The sequence below is a fragment of the Schistosoma haematobium genome, chromosome 3, assembly GCF_000699445.3.
Source record: "Schistosoma haematobium chromosome 3, whole genome shotgun sequence".
Lineage (NCBI taxonomy): Eukaryota > Metazoa > Platyhelminthes > Trematoda > Strigeidida > Schistosomatidae > Schistosoma > Schistosoma haematobium.
In genome coordinates this window covers 19,644,200-19,659,749 of record NC_067198.1, presented here as the reverse complement: position 1 = coordinate 19,659,749, position 15,550 = coordinate 19,644,200, and the positions used below count along the sequence as shown (strand labels likewise).

Genomic DNA, 15,550 nt, shown 5'->3' with positions numbered 1-15,550 from the left:
CAAAACCCTTTCTGAAAATAATCATCTGCTCACTAGTGACTGACTTCAAGAGATACTCCTGGAGTTCTAGTGAGAAGCCGTTACCAGTGGAGTTCAAACAGGTCTGTTGTGAGATATCAACTCACTGAAGACAATGGTGTACGGTGGCTCAACTTCGTGGATTGGTTGAAGTTAGACATTAACACCGTTGGATGCTGGCTCAGTGGTCTGGTTGGTTAGGCGCCTGGCGCGAAACCAGTAGGTCTGGGTTCGAATCTCACGGGGTGCGGGATCGTGGATGCGCGCTGCTGGGGAGTCCCGTACTAGGATGAAACAGCCGTTCAGTGCTTTCAGGTTTTCCATGGTGGTCTAGCTTCAGTTGACTCATAATTTCAACCTGTGAAATTTCTAAAAATCTCCACAAAACCGCTTCTGGCAATAATATTAGTCAATGGTAGCTTCGTTTTCTGTAGATACGTTCTGCGATACAGTGGAAATAGTTTAGAGCTGGAAGTTATTTATAAACAGTATAAAAATTATCATATCATATCGTTCCGCAGATAAATGAGCTTTTTAACAAAAAATCTTTATTTAAATGTAAATAATGAATAAAACTGAAACATATGTTATATTATGAATAGATTGGTAACGTCGGTCTGGGGGATTTATGGAGATTATTGAGTGTCACTGAGATCGCTAACTGACCTAAGTTTTCAAAAGTTATCTAAGTTAGAACAGTTTGTCATTTCAGTGAGAAAAGTAATAACTATAAAAGAAGATTATCATGAATAAATTGGAAATGAAATCTGTTTACAATTTAAATTAACTAAACTGGTTTATAGCATAAGTTGCAACAAGTCATTTATCTACAAATTTCGAGCTTAAATCTAACTACTACTTATGTCCTGTTATGTAGATATGGTTTTCATTTTAACTTTAGTTCACCAATTATTTAGACTTATGTCTAAGATATATATAAATTTGTAAGTTAAACTTGATTAAAGCGAAAATAATTCAAGGGAAAGGAAATTATACCCTTATTAAAAACAAAAAAAAACACAACTAAAAATACATTTCACACACTGCCAGGTTAATTGTTTCTTTGTCCATTTCATTTTTTCATCACCAATTAAATAACGTTTTTGTCTTTTTAATAATCTTTCATTGTGATTATTATTATTAGCATTTTGTACAGTTAATGAATAATTATGATTAAAATGGAATGTACTGCCAAATTTTAATTTGGATAATAATGTTGATGATTGTTTCAAATTAATTTGTTGATCTGGATTGCCACAACGTGGTGAAATTAATAGATTTTTTGTAGCTTCATCTAATTTACCTGTAATAGGTAGATTATAGTGTCTTTGAAATTTTCTAACTGCATTATTAAATTCTTTCGGTGGATTAGTTAATGATAATTTATCTGGATAAAGAAATTTAGATTCATATGGATTTCGATCTGGTGGTATAGGGTTACCATTATTATGATTATTATTATGGGTTTTGGAATAGTCATCCATGTACCCGTATCGATATAGCAAATTCTAGTTTAAGAAAAAAACAGAAAAAAACATAGTTGAAAAAGTTACAGTTATATATACATATATATAAACATTTCAATTCACAGAAGAAACTCGACCTTATTCACAAAACCACCATTCGAGTATTCGTTAAGAAACAAAAAAAGGTAACATACAAGTGCATTTCTCGCTTTTCAAATTTTTTTTCAACAATACTTAATTGACTTCACTTGGCGATGTTTTACTTGTAACTTCCCATTGTTATTTAGGACTGCAATTGATCAGTCTCATGTTGGCATATGTGCATCCTGTGCGGATTGCCTCGATATAGCCTTAAGTCACAAGCTTTTTAAGCAAAGATGAGACTGATCAATTGTAGTCCTAAATCACAATGGGAAGATAAAAAACAACAACACCAAGTGAATTTAACTTCACCCCATTGCACAAACAGGTGGCTAACAGGTCTCAGTAGCTAAGTGGATAACGCGATGGCGTTTAAAGCGAACGGTACTGGGTTCGAGGCCCAGGGTGAACATCAACTCTGGGACGATGGTACACGCAGATGACGATCCCTAAATAGGACAGAACGTGCGTTCTAGATTCCACTGCTAGTTGCTATCCATCTGTGCTTAAAAAAGTACTTAATTGGCGTTTAATCGTCCTTGAAACTCTATTAGCAATTCGTTTGTCAGAATTAAAGCGAATTTCTAGTAAATAAGATTTTCTAACATGGTGTAAACATATCACAGGGCATTAATTAATTCGTCGTGTTAATCTTTTATTATTTATTAACCTAATGTCATTAATATGCTAAATTGGTTAAATGTTTGGTTTACAAACGACAATTTTGATTTTCTAATATATTTACTTAATTGGGAAGTGGTTGTGTTTCATTCAGTTTTGTCTAGTTGGAAATAGGTTTCATGAAAAAGTTATCACTTTTATCGATTTAAGGAATCAAGTATTTTATCAAATCAATTGAAACTTCAGAAAATTATTTTGTTATATATAGTGAATTATTTTTTAATGAATGCTCATTACAGTCACTGAGTATGTCAAAACATTCATAGTTGTCTTCAGTAGTATACGAGAAATAGTTAGATTTTTTAATGTCAACCAGTTAGATTCAAATGATAGAGTTTACATCGAATGAAACTGTTTACAATAAACATATGCAAGTTTCTTTTGGTCAAGTGATATACGGATTTCGAGAAAGTAATTAATACTAATGAAAGACTGTTTTCTTCAACTCAACTGAATAAATTTCTTTCTTATTGGTGACTTTACTTGGATACTGAGCTTGATTGCCATTATACGATCGATAGATATGTTCTTACTGGGATTAGTATAATTCCTGTTTATTGTTTGTTGTAATTGGATATCAGAAAATTATATTTTAACTAGAAATACAAAATTATTTTGTCACCAGGCGATGTAGACTAAAGAATGAATGATCTGTTTAAAACCCACACATCAGGAAACATATAAAACTTCAAGCTTATGAACATACTAATCAACTTTATTGTTAAAAGAATAGACAAGCTATACAAAATGTACTCAAGTTAAAAGATACACATGTAAATAACTTTCATCTATATTAATAATGAGTAGTAATTATAACATGATTGAAAACGAACTCATGTTTATCTAGTTTTCATTATCGATTTGGTTTATATTCATGTTCGAGATTTGTTATATATATATATATATATATACCGGCATGTTGTGTATTAAATTAAATACTGACATACACTTCCTGCAACTTCCATTTCACATTATTATTAGTCTCAGTGAAATATCAACAATGAAATTACTTGTACTTTTCACTAAACCCATCTCAACAACAACAACTTATGATCAAGATCCAAATCTGATATTTACTGTAGTTAAATATGCACAATTAAACAATATTTTCATTTATTGGAATGACAAATATATATATATATATATATATATATATATATATATATCATTTTATTTTGATCAGCCTGTATAAAATATTTGATTACCCGTAGCTAACAATAAACAATATTTATTCTATCATGATACATGTAAATATGACATAATATTTAATTTACAAGTTACAGACGATAGTCTAGAATAGAATAAAATTTTGATTATAATAAAAAAGTTATTTTGTCTAGTTAATCAATTGGTTATTCTTGCGCTTATAAAATAAATGAAGAGAAACTAAGTTTATGACATAAACAAAAGGCATCATTACATAAGTATTGGTAATAAACGTGTTGAATTTAGAAACAATTCTTTTTTTCCAGTAAACAATATCGCTCAATTGAATTATTTTCTGGTTAGTGTTTTTTACCGAGTTAGATTTCTACAGGATGGGGTCACTAATCCCATGCTCGATCATCCTCCTTTATCCGGGGTTGGGATCGACAGTGTTTATTAACAGTTGTCTACGCAAAATACTTCGAATCCGTTGACCAGACACTATCAGCAACAGCCTACTGTGGGAGAGAACAAATCACATTTCAGCGGAGGAAGAAATCAGGAAGAAGAGCTGGAAGTGGATAGGACACACAGTGAAGAAAGCACACAACTGCAAGCACTCACTTGAAATCCTCAACGCAAAAGAACACATTACGTCAAGAAATGGAGACAGGCATGAGAAGAATGAACAACAATTGGATAGAACTAGAAAGGAATGGATTGGAGAGAGCTGATCGGCAGCCTATTTTCAATTGGGAGTAACAGGCGTAAGTAAGTAATAACACTAAAACATCCATACATTGAACCATATAACTTCAAGTTTTTAGAGTATTCTCAAACACCATCGTGAATATATTAGTCTTTAAACTAATGAATCCAATCTTAATTATCAACATTTACAACATTAAGTAAACAGTAACATAATATTGCTTGTTTTATGAGCTTTACAGCCATTATACTTTACTCGAATAAATCAAGAAACATTGAGCTGTTAATCCGAAACTTCAATTAGATATCCGGTAAATAATTCGGGAAAAAGTAATGATGAGGCAACATATGTAGAAACTTAAGTAAAAGATGCATTCTAAGTTGTTTTTTTTAACCAGTAGCCTGTCAATATCAAATTAAAGCAGCGTGGGTAATTTTTTTGTAATCAGGAAATGGCTTTATATATTAGATTACTTTGATAATAATTAATATTGAAAGTTGTTATCAGTGAACAAATCATTTGATATACAAAAATAACGAACAATTATATCGTTTACATTTTTGATTTTGTAAAAAGTACACTTTAGCCAAGATCATTGAAGCTAAAAATGAAGATGACCAAAGATTATAAGTTTCAACTCAGAATGGAACAATGTTTTGACCTTCAATTGTTCATCTTCAACCAGTGTAATTTAGAAAAACCAAATTTGAAGTGTAATTTAAAAAAAAATTTTATTAAAATAAAATTTCTATATTAATTACTTTAAGAGTTTACTTAAAAATACAACCAAGTAAACATTCTTTCAGTGAAAGTATTTTATCCCACTTTTATGAAAAATGTGATGAAAATAAACAGGATTGCTGGTGGTTTGGATTCCAAGCCGTATCTGATCAAATATGGAGTTGTATAACCAGTATTATAAATGTCCTAAAGATAATCCAAATTGACATAAGCCGCTCTAGCTTTTTTTACACATAGATTGATGTCATCTGATACACCACTCATATCGTTAACAAAACTCCCCAGATATACGAATTTTCTGACCATTTCCAGTAGTTCACCATGAGGAGTGGGTGTTACCTGAGACCCTTGCTAGTCTTATAGAAGTCATTTGAATTTTAACAGTGAAGTTTTTGCGGACACACCAGGGTATGCCCAGAATCCATATAGAAATTCAAACAAGTAATACAGTCTAATACGTATCAAGTCCAGGGATAGATGGTTACAATATCATCAACTTGAATACAGACACCTAAATGACTAAGGTGGACGAGGTTCGCTTTTTTCTTGGAACTCTTATATAACCTCGGGTTTATAGTTACTGTCTAGGAAGTCCTCATTGAGAGAGGAAAAGTAGATGCTCGGAGCTTAAACCGAGCTGGTGGATACTAGATTGTTATTTTGGTCACCAAACACCATAGAGTCGCATCTCGTGACGTTATGGATTAGATCCTTCAGTGAAAGTTTCGAGGAGCAGTCTTCTAAGTAAACTACCTATATCTCCATGGTCAAACGGAAATTATCCGAGACCAAACAAACATAGGTTAAAGAATAACTATGAAGGAAATTTTCTACTCATTTCACCTCACTACCCATTCAAAAGATATTTCTAATCGAATTATCATAAACGAACTTATATTACATCAAGTTTCTATTCCGTTTAATTTCCATTGTGTTTTTTCACTGTTCAGTTCATTCAGTAGCTCATATCTATTAAAACTTTGAAATTTATCGCTATTCACTTAAAGTATGTAATAAATTGTCGGATCATTTAGGCCTTGGAATTCTTTCCGACTAATCTAGAATAAGTGTGTTTAAACATGATATATTTGTGATTGTAAGCATTTGGATAATACCATACGTTGTCATTATGGATTTTAACACTAAATACAATCCTGATAGATTATTGTTATAAATAAATGAGAGTATTAATATAGAAAATGGGAAACAATCCTACCACTTTTTGACAATGAATATAAAAATATATAGTTACTTTCATATTTACAATAGTATTTCAAACATGTTGGTACATTTTCCCATTGATCAAATTCCATTTTTACTTAATTTCTTGATGATTTAAATTTGAAGTTCTGTTTTTTTAATTCAAATTATGTGATCAAGTAAGGAATAACAAAAGTAATAGTTTAACTTGTCCAATACCATGGAAATAGTTCGATAACGATAAGACTCATTTTGATACATTAATAAAGAAATTCCATTCATTAACTGCTTACGAATTCGCATATGTTAGTTTAAGCTGTTCTATGAAGGCTTTGTCTATTAATAAATTTTGACAGTTGGATTCATGAGTTGATCTAAGCTAAATCACCACTGGAAACCTGGAAGAACTGAGTGGCTTTTTCGTCCTAGTATGGGACTCCTTATCAGTACGCGTCCACAATCTCGTAAGCGGGACTCGAATACAGGGCCCTCAGTCTCAAGCGCGAACGCCTAACCCCTGACTTCAATCGATCCATGACCCTGCGCAACATTTCATCCATTATCTGAAGTGAATAACTGTCTCCACCCGACATGGATTCGTGTGCTGTTACGGGTATGAGGGCTGATATCACTTCCCGGCTGCCCACAGCGTGGAAGGGTTTTTCTTGAGGAACCTGAAAAAGAAGTCGGATTAGTGTTGGTCTTAACGACCTGGGAGCGTGACCGAAGAGCCCAAAGGACAACTGCTTGAGGCCGGTCGCGCACGGCCTTTTCGTGGAAGGTTTTTAATGTGTTAGCTCCGTTCTTCAAAGGGCCTTACCGCCGGAGACAGAAATCCGTGAGGTTAGGTAAGGTGTGACATTTTTGGGGTCGACCTTTTCTAACCCCACCCATACTTGTGGGAAAGCAACATCGCTGCAGATGCTGGTTGTCCAAGGGAAACACCTTACTGCTGTCACACCCCTCTACAGTCAGCAGTACGACTTCGCCCTTAGACCTTGAGTTGCTGCTTTTAGTCTTACCGTTCTCCAATCGACCTGCCTGGCATGGTAGAACCTACAGGAACATATGTTCCAGCCAATATAGCTCGGTTGGGTCATCACGATAGGCAAGCCCGACCACCGCGTCAAGGTAGCAGCTTCGGTCGGGATTAAACCCCACTGGTCACAGCACGATATTGAAGGTCCTGGGTTCGAGTCCAACATGCGGAATCGTGGATGCGCACCTCTAAAGATTCCCATACTAGGACGAAGATGCCATCCAGCGCTTCCAGATTTTCAATGATGTTTTACTTTAGATCGACTCATGAATCCAACTATTAGAATTAATATAATCTCTACAAATCCCTATTCTGGTATTAATGAATTGTATAGATAAATTTTTTCTTATCTTCGTAGAACAACCCGGTTTTAAATTGTTATCAGACTGACTATTTGTCATCAATACAATTATCCTTTTTTTAGTCCATTAAAATTTTCACACATTTCGAGACAAATGTGGATGGATTTGTGATTGTCGAATAATTTCATTTCATTTTTTTTCAATAGAAATTCAGATGAAACAACTGTCAAATATCCAGGTACTTCGTTAGAAATCAGTATAGCTAAATTAATGGATAAAAGTATGGTATGATAAGTCAATAAAACGACGGTTTAAGAAATTCAATGCCATTTGCAACTAAGATTTGTGGTTCGATCTCTGTATATGGAAGTATATAAACAAGTGGAATCTAATTACTATTAAGGGTTAGGATAGAAGCTGAAGAGATAGGTTGTAAATTCTATCGATTTTGTCTAATTATAATCCCCGGTTTGTAAATATTGGTCCGTTGTCAATTGATCAGTTTCCATCAGTATCAAGCATGGGACTAACATCGAGGCGAAGTTAGCAAGATGGATGACAAAACATTCAAAATAATTATGGCAGTAATAGTAAGAAAGACTGAGCATAGGAAATGTGATTTGAGAAGAAACACAGACTTAAAACCTAGAAGAAAATAAAAAGTCAATTCATCTGCGTCGCTGCGAAACCTGGTCCACGATTTGACATAAGGTTTAAACACTGAAAGCTTCATTATGTAATTTGAAGAACGGTGTAGGTGACCCTGAAATAACACATCGTGTATTAGAATCATCAACATTAGTAAGATGTGTCCAAGAAGATAAAGATAAAAGAGTGTGGATCACGAAAATAGAATAAATATAAGGAAACAAAGAAGGAATTTGATTGTAAACGTGATAAGCTCGAGTGCTGTAAGAGGTACGTGTGGGTTGTTATTCGTCGACATGTTAGATTAAAAGTCAAAAGATTTTACTAGTACATCCCTTATTAAGAATATATATATATAATGATAGAACGTTGTATAAAAATATCGATATACTGTGACTTGATAACTAATACAAAAGTTTGTGATCTGATTAACGGATTTTGGAATGTCACATGCATGAAAAGTGTGAAGTAACCTAAGGTTATTTATAACTGATAACTCTACATGGTTATTAAACAGGATAATCAGTGTTTAACCGTATTATTTCTTTAAACAGAACGATATATTTTATTCATCCATGAAGCAACATTTCATTATAAAGGGTTATTATTCATGTGTAGGCATTGAAAACCAATGTCGAATTAAAATTATATTCTCATGATAATTTATAATCAAATAAACGGGTTCATATATAAGAATCTGATAAAAGATAGTGAATTTATATTCAACTGTGTGTTCTGTAATGTCGGTAACTTATATATGATGCATTAAAATCCTCATCTGACTTCGTTGATGAGCTACGAACTACTGGTTCCTGACATTCTTGAACGGGAACAGTTAAACAGTTCCAAAACCAGTGCAGGACAGATGTTTAGTGATTCTCTAACTAGTATTAGTTCTTAACAAAAATTACCTTCAAATTACTCTTTTATAATTATTGATAATTTTTATGTTAACCAACTGTATTCACTTATGTGTCATAAAATATATTTGCTTTTTAAGATGTGAGTCAGCATGATAAATGCAAATAACCAAATATGGTCAACCACCTACATCCTTAAAAAAGTATAATCATAAAAATTAAAAGTATTCTATCTATAGATTTGGCGGATTTGTTAACTACGTAATTTATGGTTATTTTACTGAGAAGGAAATGGTGAGGATACATATATATATCAAATGACAAATAAACCAAGAATTTTTATTTTGTTTTGCATATCTATGTTGGGAATTTCGACCAAAAATCGAGTGTATAAAGATTCCGTTATGAAATCGTTCATTACCTTTAAGATCACATTATAACAAACTAAAGGTATATTTTGTTTCAGAAAAATAACTATAAAGAGGTTGTAGAGATTCATTCAATATTCAATAATCTCTACAAGTCCCCTACACGATAAACATTGAGTACTCACTGGTGACCAAACTCGAGAGAAAATTCCCATAGTTCTAGTAGAGATCAACCCTGCCCGGTATGAGGAATGTATTCAATGAACACAACGGAAGATATTTGCACACTCTAGTAAAGCGACTGAAGCTAGACTTATAAACCGCAGAGCACTGGACCAGTGGTCTAGAGGTTGTGCATTTGTATGCAAGACCGAAGGTTCTGAATTTAATCACTGAGGGAGTTATAAATGTGTACTGCAGACTAGTCCTACATAAGGACATTCTTGAACATTACTGACTATATGTCATGGATGGATTAAATCCGGTGGAATCATAAGGCCATCAGCTATTGAGTTGAGTCATGTCCAAAGGTGCGGACGTTTTCGATAACATTTTTGATGGATTTATGACTTATATTCAGACATTCATTTTTTTATCCATACTACTTGCATTCTTTGATTTGATTTTACATGAAAATTTATCACTACAACTGAATGTACAGTTTTGGTTATCACACGAATTTCCCTTCTTACAATATTGACAGGAAGTACTAACTTTAGTTTCTACTGATTAGTGTTAGATATTATGCTGATTATAACATAATTAATTTGGTTACAAACTAACAAAGATCATATTAGAGTATCTTGATTTAACCAATAGAATCTGTTGTACTTATTTTCAATAAGTAATATATCGCAAATAACACGAATTCTGATGCATAAAATCAACTGAAATAATGGTTCAGGACTTTTAAAGAAATATTAACGTTTTTGTAGAACAAAGACTAAACAATGCAGAGAAAAATAGGGGAAATTAGTGGAGGTAGAAAAAAATTAGAAATAAATTTGTAGATTTAGTAGTGAGACCTATTGTGGAAATTATTATTTTACTACTTACAAGTAGTATTATAACATGTAGTTAATGGAGCAGACAATAAGAACTAGGGAAATAAAAGAAGCTACTGATCAGTGGATAACTGTTTCTTTCCATTCTTGAATTAGTTTCAAGTCTACATGTTTGATTATAAGTGACATCAAACCAAAGACAACTCAAAATCAAATTATGAAGTTATAAAAATTGCAGACACAAAGGATAATATAAAAAAGGCAATTTTCCTGAGCACAAAGTTGAATACGTTCCACCACATCAATTTAAATTATTTATTATGGTAAATTACACCTGTCAACCATTTTAGAATTTCGGTACTACCTGTACTCATCACCTGTGTCGTTGCAACCAAATAAAAAGTAATGAGGAACAATTTAATTGTTTTGTATTATATCACTGAAATCTACCGTTACGCTTTTAAACACACTAAATAAAATCCCAGTTTTGTCTTAAATTGTTAAAATGAACAGTGTAATTTACTAACAGCTTAGATACTTAACTGCATGTAACATTAAGTAAAATAAAAGAAAGAAATTACTTGTAAACAATGCGGATTCTAGCAATTCCATGATACAAATTGAACAATGCGATAAAAATTTTTGTCATGGTATTCAGCAAACTCATCACATTCTATTTATTTTATTGAGTAAATTTAATCAATACAGCATATATATCATACATTGGAAGAGATCAGTATGATGTTACGTAATTCATTGATTGTATCATTTACTTTAGGACACTAGAATCAAATCAATTGAATTCATAAATTGCATAGAATTTACATTGAAATTGTAAACAGGACAAATTGATTCATATTCACTATCATTAAATTCATAACCAGAGGTTCCTACAACCCACTTATAAATATTTAACGATAATAATAATGTCATTTATGGTTGAATGTTAAAGCATTCAATAAACAACTAATAATAAATACAATAGATTAATTAATTAACTGAAGTTCTACATGGAATAATTTATGTCGGTTACAAAATTTCAACTCTCTTTTTGAAGACTATAATCTATGCAATTCTTCAATGAACTAGTTAATTCCATCTATTGATTAAAAATTGATTACTTTTTTCCCGTAAAAGAAAAATAAATTTGAATTATCAAATAATAAGGGTATTTGTATCAACCAACCCGACTGTTCTTTATATTACTCAAATAATAAAATATCTTAGTGAATAGATTAACTTAGAGGGAGAGAAAAAAAACGCATGACGAAGGGAGTTATCATGTTACCATAACAACACATGCAAATATTAAAAAAACAGTATATTGAAACAAATCTATGATAATGGTAAAAATAATGACTCATAATAACTGTGCATCCAATCCAACTTGGTCTTTATTAAATATTCCAATGTTTCTAAGTGTAAACAAACACTGTATTTCATGAAATAGGTGTAAAGTGGAAGCTAACATCAGTTGAGTTCTGTACTAAATTTATTTAGGAACAAAAATTCAATCTAAAATTAGTCAGATAACATTAAAGAAATTAGAATATGGTATTACTAGACGATTTAACACATGTGATAGTCTTGTAGGGGTTGGTATTATGTTAAGCCCACATAGGTTATTCTAGCCTCTGTACAGACCGATCTACTCATTCTTCTCAAGTCACATTTTTACCCTATCACTTATTCGGTTATTAATTCCGATTGCTTTTTTATATGATCGTATGTGTGCTAATTACTTACTCAATTCATCATCTGTCTGCAACTTATTTTTGTTAAACTATAGATATCGAGTTACGCTTGAATAAAAGAGTCGGCCACACGCCGTCTCCATTGTGCGTCATTTTGTTTTGTTTTGCTCTCTCCTCTTCACTACCTTTACTTTGTTTCCCTAATTGTATGTCGAGATCAACGATTGTGTGAAATATACGTGTTCGAAATTTATTCTCGTATTTGACTTATTTATTTCCGTTATTCACTAACGCGAGTTAAGTCGATGATTATAGACGAGAGCAGCCGGGATGTATATTACGATGACAATCAGCATACGATCTAACTGGAATCAGATACAAGGCCGCTGAAGTATTGTTCTATTTGTAATAATCCTTATTCAGTGAGGCACTGAATACACTTAGTTTATTCATAATTAGCTATGCATGTCACTCTTTCATATTTTTTAAACTTTAATTAAGTATTTTTTAAAATTAGGTTCTCAATTGATTAGAATATTAGAGTCTGTAACAAAAGCATCTACGAACATTATCCTGCATGGCTTTGTACGAGTATTTGTAAAACAATCAGTAGTTTTATGCCGGAACATCTTAACTTTGATCACAAAACCCTAGCAGACATTTCCTTCAAAATCGTCAATCCAGTCAAACGGTTTGGTTCCATAAGGAAAGTATAAATCAATAACTTGTGGATTTGATCTCATTTTATAATTTTCTTTAAATCCCTCATCGTAAAACAACTTGAAGTGATTTTTTTATAATGATATTCTGCAATAGACTGCTTTATTTAGTGAAATATAAATGTGATTATCTATATATGAAATCTTTATTAGTTGTGTATTTCACATTGATATGATCGGTGAGTTATAAATTGACCTGACTAATTTTATGTTTATAAATGTAACTGGATATTAGGATAAAGCATCTAATTAACGTTTGAATAAGGAGTCATGAATAATGAAGTTCAAATATTTTGAGGAGTGGGAAAGTGAGCATCAAAAGTAAGGATTAGTCGTAGTAGCATAACACGAATTGATTCTAGATGGAAACGTAGATCGTTAGAATTCAACTTAATGGTCTGAAGATATCATGGTCAATAAGAGACATGTATTTCCTTGACTTTGATTACTTATCCAGTTTTAAGAAGTCCAATGCTTAAGAGTTAAAAAACAATTGAAAATTTAATTAATATTCACAAAATAAAATGAAAAGAATACTATCATGTTTTAATTAACTTACTGGGAATTAATTAAAATTTTACAGTGCATATAAATACCGTTAACAAATCCAAACTACTTAATAGTAGTTTAATACAGCTTATGTACATATAACGTGAAATAGAAAGATAGACAGACAATATTACTTAATGTACAACGGTGAACATCACGTTAAATAAGGATGAAAAATATTTTTTTCAATTCATTCACTATTCATATCATACAATAGTTGTTTAACAAGGATTTTACATCGGTCAAAAAATATCAACCACAGAGTATTGAGTTCTATTGTTATCCAAGTTTTCCTCCCATGTGAATTAACAGAGAAGTGAATGTCAGTGTTCTTTATGATAGTTATTTATTCCAATTTGAAGTCAAATGCTTGGAAATCTTATTTCAATATATATGCTTGCATGTGTTTAACTATGATTAAACGTAAATCACACTCATAGACATGTAGGATAGATAGATCGTGGCTACCAATGGGATCTAGTATGGGCTTTTCATTTTATTTAAAACTCGTCAGCTGTATTGACGTGGATACCAACAATAACCTAAACCCTTACTAATAATGCGTTATATTGAAATAATTTTATTCAAAGATGAAAAATCGATTAATTTCACTAAGTAAAACATATTGTATGACAAAAGTCCTGGATTATACTCAGTCAGTATTTGTTTTTACAACATAACAATTTAATATGAGGTACCTTTACAGCATGACTAGTAATATAGGCTTAAGATATTTTTTACATTTGTAAAATCAGTGAAATTTATTTGAACTACACTCCGGATATTTTCATGCTACGACTTTTCAGTATGTTAGCAACATGCTATTTATTTATACCCTTCAGTTATTAGACACTTTTTAATATTTTAGGGTGGATAAAATTGTTATGAGTCATACAATCAGTAGAAATCATAATAACTAAGTAAACAAATTCAATTAAATTTCTAATGAAAATTCAAAGTCAATTGTATAAATTAACATTGTTACCATTTATTACATGGAGGAAAAATAGTCATCTGAAACGAATTTCTCTACGCAATCTTTCATTCAAACAAGTTTCTTTAAATAATATATTGATCGCTTTTTCTACATAAATAGTTAATAACTGATGAATCTATATAGAAATGTTTGTAAAACATATTTCATCTAGCTAAACTAAATCAAACTCAAGTAAATTAAATTAGACATATAAAACGTATGGAAATAACTTGCATATTATAAGGAATTAACAAATTTTTTTTCATCTTTTATCAGTATAACTCCATACTATACTTAAAGTATCCTGTAAATATAAGTCTATATAAAAAGTATACCAACATCAACAGATATAAGGATAATATAAATTAAGACCTAGTTAAATCTTACAGGAAAAAAACAACGGGATCATGTTATAAATTATATGATTATTTAAACATAACTTACCGCTGCTTCATTGATTTGTAGAAATTCACCAAATTGATAAGGTATAGAATAAACTAGATTATTAGTAAATAACCAGATACTAATAAATATCCATATAGTACCAATATATAAATGTAAAATACAAAAATATATCCTGAATTGTTTTTCAATAAACCTGAGCATTATAAATATAATAAGAAATACATCCACAATATTGTTCTTTTTTCTTTTTTTTTGTTCAATGCATTTTCGATGAATAATATAATGAAATTTTTGTATATCTAGTTTACTATTATTCGATTCATTTCATATAAGTTATATATTAAAAATTAATTTGCCTATATACTAACAACACAAGGCTTAACACGTGTTCTCTTCATTATATTCAATAATAACTAAAGCCAACATTTAATATTTGATTGGTTAAAATTTAAAAAGTATGCGTTGAACATATCTTACTTATGATTGGTTGAATTATTTGATTCAGAAAAAATATATTTCTACCGGCAAAGGTCAGACTGTTTGTATTTTGATTTATAAAGTTGGTTTTTTTTCCGGCGAATAGTTTAGTTTTCGCGGGGGGGGATATGTCTGGTAAATGTGAAAAGTTATTATGTTGAATTTTTATCATTATTTTAGTATCGATGACTTAGGTATCATTTTGAGGTATTATTTGTTTCTATTCTATCTATCTATTTTTGTTTTTGAAATTATGGAATATACATTACATAAATGTTAATTGCCAAATTTCTGTATTGTTCTTCCTTAAAAAAAAGAGTGATTGATTTTCTTGTATCGAATGCATATTTTCGTTTTATAAAAAAAAGTCTTTTGATAGAAAGTAACGAAGAAATATGTTTGTCACT

At 31.2% G+C, this 15,550-nt stretch overlaps 1 protein-coding gene across 1 annotated transcript in view; it reads right to left on the bottom strand.

Moving 5' to 3' along the window:
• Positions 1–14,867, bottom strand: part of MMP14 (Matrix metalloproteinase-14) — a gene marked incomplete at both ends in the record, with an annotated part of 42,191 nt that extends 27,324 nt beyond the window's left edge. The window contains 2 exons of the mRNA XM_051218985.1: positions 1,063–1,526; positions 14,706–14,867. Of these exons, the coding sequence (XP_051069187.1) occupies positions 1,063–1,526; positions 14,706–14,867 (626 nt within the window). The remainder of the gene's footprint in view (positions 1–1,062; positions 1,527–14,705) is intronic.
• Between the last annotated feature and the right edge of the window lie 683 nt (positions 14,868–15,550).